Here is a 10739-nt window from a genome sequence, read left to right as displayed (position 1 = left end):
TTGGGTCCCTAGATTTCCAAGGTAGGTATGAATTGGGTCCCTAGATTTCCAAGGTAGGTATGAATTGGGTCCCTAGATTTCCAAGGTAGGTATGAATTGGGTCCCTAGATTTCTAATTTCACAGACGAACACAAAGTCCAACAAATCTAGGTTTGTCAGACAGTCTGAGCGGAGCGTGAGTGGCGGAGAAATCTCGAGACCCAAGTCTCTCGGACGGTTTGTCAGACCCAGGTCTGACGCCCTTTTCCAGGTCTGAACGTTTTGACTGTGTGACAGACCCCGGTCTGGACGGCCAGAGCGTGAGTTGCTGACCTAATGCAAAATATTATTCTAATCTCGAAACCGGTTTTCACAGACAAGTCCCGCGAGAACTGCGACTTCCTCCAGTTGGTCTACGAGAACAGCGGCCATTTGGACCAGCGCCTCGGCAAACTCAAGGTGGGGAAGAAAACCATCTATCGGGATCCCGCACTGGGGCTGATCAACTTCAAACAGAACCGGCATAGGTACTATTTGGTGATTTATGACAACGAGCATACAGACGCGTATCTGAGTTGTAGCCCCATCCATCTGCATAACCCTACGGCACTGAAGTAAGTTTGTTTAAAAAAGGTTGGACGATTTAAGGTCACTTTAAAGTCATTTAACGCCAGCTTAGTTAGGTTGGAGGGTAGCGCTCTACCTTGACAGAGATAGGTCACGGGTTCGATTCCTGTCCGGGATGGATTTTGTCCTAAACGGATAAGATTAGTTCTCGATTGAACGGATCACAGCTTTTTCGTATCCTGTCTTCCTTCTCTCTTCGCTTTCGGGAAGATACGACCTTAGCAGTTAAAGTTCCCCCTATCAAACCTCTTTTAAAAAAAGAACCGTCCACACTGCATCGACAACATAGATTCAACTCGTCGACAGCCAATCGATTATGTTTGGACACACCTTAACTCTCATGCATTCGAGCAGAATAAACAAGGCATTTTCTATTTTCCAGGGCAATCGTCAACCACAGCGGAATCAAAGCGACCATCTCCTTTGCTCAGAAGTCCCCTTATGACGTCACATTTGTGTCGTACCGTTTCATCGAACCGCCACCAGAGGGTGTCCTGGGCAATATTAAAATACACGAGCTACCGCCCAAGCCTAGCCTGGAGAGGGGGAATAAGATGTGTGAAGGGATTAGGGACGTGTATAACCCCACGAAGAGGATGAGTTTAGAAGCGGGTAAGTGGTGGAATTGATACCAATAAAAGAGGAGTTTAAACTGGGTTGATGTTGTTGTAGCGGCTTCAGCTCTAGCCGAATGGGAATGGCAGAATAAAGAAAGAATATCTTTTTTTCTGCAATACACCGGGCTGATGGTCTCTAGCTATGTTTAATTGGCTTGTCCTGAACCGCAGTCAACCATCGTGAGGACTTGTGCTTGTTCTTTTCAAGCAGAGAGAACCCTTTGAAAATATCATCTAGCTAGGCTGGTTCTGGTTAGGTGTGCCTTTTTACAGGGTCGCACGGTTTCCCTGATAGAGCTCTACCACCCAATCACTATCCAGGCAATTTTACTTTTCTTTTTGCAGAAACCAGTACGCAAGACAACTATCCTGTGGGAGAGTTGAGCAATAAACTAGGCACCAGTAGTACGTGGGATACTTATCTTCCTCTCAAACATGAATGGAGCATTGCACACCGCGCCCTTGTGCTTTACAAGTTAGTAAACGATTTTTTTTTTTTTAAGAGGTTTGACAGAGGGAACTGTAACTGCTATGGTCTTACCCTCCCGAAATCGAAGAGAGAAGGAACACAGGATAGAAGAAACCCAGCCGTTCCGAGAACGAACATTATCCCATCAGCTTAGTTGGTAGGATAAAATCCGCCCGGGCGGATTTTATCCTACCAACTAAGCTAACTAGGCTGGCAAAAAAATCGAATGAAACTCACGACAAGTGAGAAAGGGACTTTACATATACAACAACTTTACCAACACCGGTAGCCACCTACCTGTACACTCCCGAGTTAGCCGTTTCTTAACATTGATACACAAGAGGACTGTTTTGTCCCAGGGTACAGAAGTTTCGAACGAGTCTCCAATGAAGTAATAGTCACACGCAAAATCCTGAAATATCAATTGAAATTAACAACAGCCTAGAGTCAATGCCCTTGCTAATAGCAAAGGTTGAGTGCAAAGGGCATCCACTGGTAAAATTTGTAACCGAAACCAAATGTCAGCCTAAAATCTCATAGACTTTTTATTATGTGGAAACACTTACCCGAATATAGGAAATTTGTCGCGATGACCTATGAACTCAAAGCGAGAAAGTTTTAGATAACATTTCAGTCGATCATTTAAGACCGGTTTTAGCGTTACCTATGTTAAGCTACGCCGAGGAAGGCCAATAAATGGATGGGTGACTTAAACATTTTATTGGGAATAAAGGGAGAACGGGCTCTAGTCTTGATTTTAAATCATTACGTGAAAGTAAAATCAAAAAATCAAATCAAGAATGATAATAAACTGAATATTAAACAAATTAGGTAGGTACATAGGTACTGATTTTCTCTAATCACGATCTTATAAACTACGGGCTAAAAAATTCCCGGAGGGACGGACCCAGCTTGTTCCCATAGTAAATGATCTCTCACCTGCTACAAGCGAGTCGATCCCCGCGTGCTTTCGGTCCATAGTCATCGTACAGTACAAACGATTTGCCCAGAACTGCTCCGGCGCCACTCAGCGGTATAAATCTATCATAGAACACTTGTCGCGCGATTCGGTCGTTCTGTGATTTCTCACCGGCGATATTAATAAGGCGGCCGAGACGCGTGGAAATATCCCCAGATTGACACCAGTGCTTGGCGTGTGCACAGAGCGACTCGTTTTTGGCGTTGAATGTGTACACCTGTGAAAATAGGGCATGACAATGAAATTTATTCGGTGGTGTAGTATAACAGAGGAAGACAAATTACTTATTCGGTGGTGTAGTGGTCAAGACGCTCGCCTCGTAATCAGAAGGGCGTGGGGTGAGTCTGCCTGTGGGACTTTGAACAGGGAGGATACCAGCCTGAAATTTCCCTTGCTAATGAAATATCAAAGTTTGAGTGCGAAGAGCATTCGTAAAATTTTAGTAGCCAAAACCAAATGTCAGCCCAAAGCTATCACCTAGTTAGGGCTGATTGAGAGGCTGACGAAAAACGCCGACCCCGTCTGAACACGGGAAAAGGCGAAGAAGAAGAAGACACAAGGAATTTTAACAACGGAGTTATGATCGTCCCGAAATCAAAGAAAGTAGGAGAACAAGATATGTAGCTGAAATCGAACCCTCAACCTAGCGTTGAAAACAGGAGATGGGCACACTGCCTTCCAAGCTAACTAGGCTGGCAGACATTAGTAAATATAATTTTGCCACAAGTATAATCGTTTTATTGGAAATCGAAGGATCCTATAATCCTGAAGGTTAGGCCCTCAACCTAGCGTTGAAAACAGGAGATGGGCACACTGCCTTCCAAGCTAACTAGGCTGGCAGACATTAGTAAATATAATTTTGCCACGAGTATAATGGCTTCATTGGAAATCGAAGGATCCTATAATCCTGAAGATTAGGATAGCTCACCTGATGAGGATCCAAATATCCTCCCGCGCTAACACACCTGGCTGTCCAGTTGTAAAAGTCCTTGCCTGGGGGATTAGCGTTGATGCTCCACCTAGAGAAAGAAGAGGCTCTTAACAGATACACTCAAAGAGGCATCTGACGAGGGACACACTACGGGATGGGCATGCTACGACACAGACCACATGAGTCTAATGTAGCAGTTGTATTGTTACAAAATAAAAGCGGCGATGAAACACTCATCTTTTAAAAACTAAAAAAAAAAGCTGCGTACACACTATGATCAGGCGATAGCAATCGCTTCTTTAGCTTGACAAAAAAGAATTGATTCGTTTGGACTTATGTAAATTGAACGATTTTTCTTCGAATGAAAGAACTGCTGTTCTCATGCAAACCACTCACCGCGGGTCTGTCAGACCGTGTGTGGCGGAATAAGCTTCCGGTCTCGATCTCTCAGACCGTCTGATCAACCCAGAGGTCTGAGAGTGAGTGGCTGGCATTACGATCAAAATCACAGTTTTCCCCCGTACTCAAACTACAAAAGTTTACAATTTCATCGAAATCCAATTCTCATTGCCGGTGCTCGTTGTACCTGCGCAGGTAAACTGTGGAAACTTGGTCTTACCTATGCTCGAATGTATTATTGATGATGTTGCCGTCAGCGTGTACCAAATTCTCCACCAACACCATCGTATCTGAGAGAGCCTGATACTTCTCTTGTCGGAGTATTATTCGACCTGGAGGAAAGTAAAAATGGGTGAGCGGTTGGGTGGAAGAGCTCCTCCAGGATCGTCGATCTTTTAGGATAAAATCTGCCCCGGGCGAGAATCAAAATCGAGCGGCCTAGTGCTTGCAAGGCAGACGCGCTACCAACACAGCTACCGCTATGTTGACTTGGCTTACTGCCGAGCCAACGTCTCTTTCTGCGCTCGCCGTCTTTGCTTCCCGCCGTTTCTTTCCAATCAGCGTTCATCACAGTTCTTGTTGGTTTTTCTTGACCGACAGCTAGAAGCCCGCCTAGGAAAACCATCTTTTCCATCCCGCTGCCAAGCCCCCAACCCGGAGGCGTTCTCTACCACCTAACCCTTTATCATCCAAATATTCATCATCTCAAATTAAAACTGACTGAAGAACACTTCAGCAAATTTTCTGAGGCCGTAATGGACGTTTTTCTCAGACATGAAATTTCCAGCATTTTCAATTTGGACGGGAATTTTTTGATGAAATATGCCATGGGAGTAAATACCCAAGTAAACATACAAGGTATACGTATATTTCCAGAAAACATGGGCTTTGTACAAGCCCAGCCCATGGTTTTTGTAAACTTTTGTCGCTACTAGGACTTGACCTGGGGGGTTGTCAGTGGTTTGACCACAAACCTGCAGTTAACAATAATTCCTACAACCGCTTTACCATGTTTTTACCTTTCACTTAAATAATGCAAAAGTTTGCTGAACTCTATCGGTATTACTTAATAAGTAAGTCCCGAGAATAAAAAAGGAAAACCTCTTGAGAAAATAGAACATTGGTCAAATTAGTTTTAAAGATGTTGGAGCTTTCAAGCTTTGCGAATTTGCGGTTAATTGTGGTTTTCCAGTTTGCGAATTTCTGGCTGTCTCCCATTATTGGTAGGTTTCTGTACACGTTTTGAGGTCCCTAGAGCCTAAATCCAAAGTTTCAGCCATTGGTCCGTGTGTGTGTCTGTCTATCTGTAAACAAAATATCTCGATGTTCACACCAGATTTTTCTTTCTCATCAGGCTAATTAACCTGGACTCGATCCTGGGACCTTTAGATCTGAACCAGACAAGTTCCCATAGCATAGAAAATGATTTGTTACCATTGACGGGAACCAATGGGGTTTGGGGAGCGTCACTTTTGCTGGAGAATGACGGGGATCGAACCATCAGAGTCTGCGCCACATTGACTGGAATAAAATGAGTGTTTATTTATACTTTTCGGATAGGATATAGGATAGAAAGGGTCCTTTATAATAATAATAATAATAATAGTGCTTATTTATACTGCTCGCATAGGACTGAAAAGTCCCTTTACTCCAGCAGTAGGCTACTACTATTATTGTGGTCAAATTCTCAAATTATATTGAGGATAAAATTCCATACCTCCGCTGGGACTGAACCCACGCCCTCCTGATTACCATCAGTCGAGCGCCTTGACCACTACACCACCGAATAATAAAACTTTATTATTGTCTTATTCTTATTTACTACCTGACTGAACTTTCCTTTGCAAGCGAAAGGATCCGCTTGGTCACGTGTTCAATTCCCGCCCCGAGTGAACTCCTAAACAGATAAGGTTCGTTCTCAGAACGGCTCGCTTTCCCCTATCCTGTCCTCTCTTTCTCTGCGACTTCGGGACGATGAGAACTCCGTTGTTACAGTTGCCTCCATCAATATCAAACCTCTTACAAAAAGTAAATGTTAGTCAGCCTAGTTAGTTAGTCTGTTAAAGTTCCCTCTATCAGTTAAAATAATAATAATCTCCCTCTTTATTGTATCTTTTCCCGAAGTTAGCTCAAACTTACACCTCAATTCTTTCGATCAACAAATTCCTCCTGTCAAGGTCTCATCGAAACCTTTCCTTCCAGGTGGCAGGTTCAGGGGGTATCAAACTAGCCGAGGCCCGGTTCTACGCTCCGCTGGCCGGGTCTATCTATTTCGAGTGGGTGGGCTTCTCCACGTTGAGCACCACTGACGCCATCTATATTTACTAATGTCTGCCAGCCTAGTTAGCTTGGAAGGCAGTGTGCCCATCTCCTGTTTTCAACGCTAGGTTGAGGGTTCGATTTCCGCCCGAGGCAGATTTTATCCTAAACAGATAAGGTTCGTTCTCTGAACGCCTGGCCTTCTCCTACATATCTTGTTCTCCTACTTTCTTTGATTTCGGGACGATCATAACTCCATTGTTAAAATTCCCTGTCTCTTCTTCTTCTTCGCCTTTTCCCATGTTCAGACGGGGTCGGCGTTTTTCGTCAGCCTCTCAATCAGCCCTGACTAGGTGATTGCTTGGGGCTGACATTTGGTTTTGGCTACTAAAATTTTACGAATGCTCTTCGCACTCAACCTTTGATATTTCATTAGCAAGGGAAATTTCAGGCTGGTATCCTCCCTGTTTAAAGTCCCCCAGGCAGACTCGCCCCACGCCCTTCTGATTACGAGGCGAGCGTCTTGACCACTACACCACCGAATAAGTAATTTGTCTTCCTCTGTTATACTACACCACCGAATAAATTTCATTGTCATCCCCTATTTTCACAGGTGTACACATTCAACGCCAAAAATGAGTCGCTCTGTGCACACGCCAAGCACTGGTGTCAATCTGGGGATATTTCCACGCGTCTCGGCCGCCTTATTAATATTGGGTGGGCTTCTCCACGTTGAGCACCACTGACGCCATCATCATTTCCGATCTTAAACGACTGAGCACGAACAAGTTCAAGCAGACTTCGGATCACGTGTGGAAGATCTTCGTTACCGACGCTTTTGAAGCCGAAAGAGGTATAGCTAGCGTTTATTACACTTTCCTTGTCCTATAATAGATAAGGAAAGTAATGTATTCGACAGAATTTCTATTTGATTATTCTTTCATGCTTTGGCCCCATTCACCTTTGGGGGAGCCAGCTCATAAATGACCTTTTGTAAGGAGAAAGGTTGGGTACAGCTCATAAATGACCTTTTGTTAGGAGAAAGGTACCCAATTCATCTATGAAAAGGCATTTGGGACCCATAGACCACAACGCCCCTTTTCCCTTTGCAAATAGAAATCGGACCCGTGCATGCACCGTGGTTGAGTTGATTCCTTAAACTTCCTTTTTCCTTCTCGAAAAAGGCCATGTACAAATTGGGTCCAAAGTCAAACCACTTTGGAGGGACGTATGAATTGGGTCCCTAGATTTCCAAGGTAGGTATGAATTGGGTCCCTAGATTTCCAAGGTAGGTATGAATTGGGTCCCTAGATTTCCAAGGTAGGTATGAATTGGGTCCCTAGATTTCTAATTTCACAGACGAACACAAAGTCCAACAAATCTAGGTTTGTCAGACAGTCTGAGCGGAGCGTGAGTGGCGGAGAAATCTCGAGACCCAAGTCTCTCGGACGGTTTGTCAGACCCAGGTCTGACGCCCTTTTCCAGGTCTGAACGTTTTGACTGTGTGACAGACCCCGGTCTGGACGGCCAGAGCGTGAGTTGCTGACCTAATGCAAAACGCGACAAGTGTTCTATGATAGATTTATACCGCTGAGTGGCGCCGGAGCAGTTCTGGGCAAATCGTTTGTACTGTACGATGACTATGGGCCGAAAGCACGCGGGGATCGACTCGCTTGTAGCAGGTGAGAGATCATTTACTATGGGAAAAAAGGGGGTTTTCCGAATTCTGACCCATAAGGGAAACTAATGTCCCATTCCGAAACAGCCATGAGCTCTGCCTGACCAGCACAGTGTTGTAGCGGCTTTACCTATAGCCGAAAAGTGATGACAAAATAGAGAAAATATATCTTCTATCAGCCATACACCAGGGTGATAGTCTCTAGTCATGTTTAATTGGCTCGTCCTGAACCGCAGTCAACCATTGTGAGGACTTGTGCTTATTCTTTAAAAGCAGGACAGACACCGAAGCGAATACAATAGTCCGTCCCTTATACCTTTTTATTACTATTGTAATAATAAAGGGAGGACGGACTAAAAAGGGGGTTTTCCGAATTTTGACCCATAAGGGAAACTAATGTCCCATCCCGAAACAGCCATGAGCTCTGCCTGACCAGCACAGTGTTGTAGCGGCTTTACCTATAGCCGAAAAGTGATGACAAAATAGAGAAAATATCTCTTCTATCAGCCATACACCAGGGTGATAGTCTCTAGTCATGTTTAATTGGCTCGTCCTGAACCGCAGTCAACCATTGTGAGGACTTGTGCTTATTCTTTAAAAGCAAAGAGAACCCTTTGAATCTGCCAGCTAGCTAGGCTGGTTAGGGTTAGCTGATCTTCTCCCTGTTCAAACTGGTAATGGCTTAGGGGCCTTACGAAATAAACAGCAAAACTAGTGTGGCAGTCAAAGCAAATTTAGACCCACAAGGGAATCTGCTACCTCATATGGTGGCTATGGGGATATTTTCCCCCATTATTTTTGACTTTGACAGAGATAGACAATACAGTAGGTAACGAAGGTCATATCGTTTCATTGATTTTGTTGTACTTGTGATACGAAAGTGATACCGTCCGTATGTAGAGAATACAGTAGGTAACGAAGGTCATATCGTCCCGAAAGTGATACCGTCTGGATGAAATGTTTGTTTGAACCGGCGGTTGCAACGCTTACAGAGCTTACAAGGCAGACGCACTTCCTTCCAAGGTAACTAGGGTGGTAATCTTTTGCTTTCAGGATAGAACAGATTCATCGACGGAAAGCTGTGGTTCGGGACTGGTTCGGCAATGGAGAGACCGCGGGTTTGAAGGGCAAGATCGAATTCTATCAGGAGTCTGAGTACGATTATGTTGATATGGAACTGGACTTACAAGGTAAGTCATATGTAGCAAACAAGTAAAATTGCTCATGAAATTTTGAGCTCGTTTGAGATATTGGGCTGTGGGCTCTACCGGACTTTTGGGGAGCCGATAGGAACTTTTTTATGAAACGGTCTGCCGTCTATTTAGAGTTAGACTGAGCAGTGAAAATTTGTTGTTATTCTGACTTAAAAGATATTTTGTTGTACTTGTTCCTTTCCACAATAACTCTAGAACGGGCTGAATATTTGTTTTGTTTGTAGGTATACCTAACTGCTAAAGTTTTTAGTCGGCTTTACCCTCATGAGTGTAGTTTGCTAACTTACCCTAGGCTGGTTAGGGTTAGCTGATCTTCTCCCTGTTCAAACTGGTAATGGCTTAGGAGCCTTACGAAATAAACAGCAAAACTAGTGTGGGAATCAAAGCAAATTTAGACCCACAAGGGAATCTGCTACCTCATATGGTGGCTATGGGGATATTTCCCCCCATTATTTTTGACAGAGATAGAGAATACAGTAGGTAACGAAGGTCATATCGTCCCGAAAGTGATACCGTCTGGATGAAATGTTTGAACCGGCGGTAATTTGCAACGCTTACAGAGCTTACAAGGCAGACGCACTTCCTTCCAAGGTAACTAGTGGTAATCTTTTGATTTCAGGATAGAACAGATTCATCGACGGAAAGCTGTGGTTCGGGACTGGTTCGGCAATGGAGAGACCGCGGGTTTGAAAGGCAAGATCGAATTCTATCAGGAGTCTGAGTACGATTATGTTGATATGGAACTGGACTTACAAGGTAAGTCATGTGTAGCAAACAAGTAAAATTGCTCATGAAATTTTGAGCTCGTTTGAGATATTTGGCTGTGGGCTCTACCGGACTTTTGGAGGACCGATAGGAACTTTTTCATGAAACGGTCTGCCGTCTATTTAGAGTTAGACTGAGCAGTGAAAATTTGTTGTTATTCTGACTTAAAAGACATTTTGTTGTACTTGTTCCTTTCCGCAATAACTCTAGAACGGGCTGAATATTTGTTTTGTTTGTTCATTTTCTATGACAAAGTTAAAGTCACTGTAGGTATACTTAACTGCTAAAGTTTTTAGTCAGCTTTACCCTCATGAGTGTAGTTTGCTAACTTACCCCTGTTCTACTTTAAGGGCGCTCGCGCTCAGGTGTAGGACATCTACGGATGGTCTATATCCGAATCTCATGAAACTGAGTGTTCTTCTCTATTCCAGGACGAGTTATACAAGAAGGAGTGTGGGGCAGATCATCCACTGAGATGTTACGTGGGAGACATGTCCAACAGATTGGGCACCATCGACATACAAGATCCAATCTCTTCCACTTTATTCTGCTCAATTCTATTCTATCCTATCTTATTCTTTTCTATTCTACTAAATTCTATGTTTGAATGATACCAGTGGCTATCATATCCACATGACTTCAGTACAAGAGTCTCTTGAGTTTCCTTGCGAAGATTCCGCCATATATGGCCATTGGAACCCGTATGGGATTAGTATTTATAACGTCCCTCCCCCCAAACAAGGTAAACATAAGCTTTAATTCTTTTAGTCCTTCTTCTTTCTATCTTTTAAGTCAGACTAATCCTTTGCCTAAATTTTAATA

The 10739-nt window shown here is 43.8% G+C and overlaps 1 protein-coding gene across 1 annotated transcript in view; it reads left to right on the top strand.

Annotated features, from left to right (window-relative positions):
• Positions 1-355: 355 nt before the first annotated feature.
• The window catches only part of LOC103513087, a gene marked incomplete at its 5' end in the record, with an annotated part of 28392 nt that continues 18008 nt past the window's right edge, over positions 356-10739 (top strand). Inside the window, 9 exons of the mRNA XM_026826385.1 lie at positions 356-593; positions 989-1218; positions 1569-1698; positions 5356-5506; positions 6204-6311; positions 6874-6977; positions 7811-7942; positions 8992-9128; positions 10519-10669. Coding sequence (XP_026682186.1) covers positions 356-593; positions 989-1218; positions 1569-1698; positions 5356-5506; positions 6204-6311; positions 6874-6977; positions 7811-7942; positions 8992-9128; positions 10519-10669 — 1381 coding nt within the window. The remainder of the gene's footprint in view (positions 594-988; positions 1219-1568; positions 1699-5355; positions 5507-6203; positions 6312-6873; positions 6978-7810; positions 7943-8991; positions 9129-10518; positions 10670-10739) is intronic.

This window comes from Diaphorina citri, unplaced genomic scaffold (genome assembly GCF_000475195.1).
Source record: "Diaphorina citri unplaced genomic scaffold, Diaci psyllid genome assembly version 1.1 scaffold922, whole genome shotgun sequence".
In the NCBI taxonomy this organism is placed as follows: domain Eukaryota; kingdom Metazoa; phylum Arthropoda; class Insecta; order Hemiptera; family Psyllidae; genus Diaphorina; species Diaphorina citri.
This window is presented reverse-complemented; position numbering and strand designations above follow the sequence as displayed.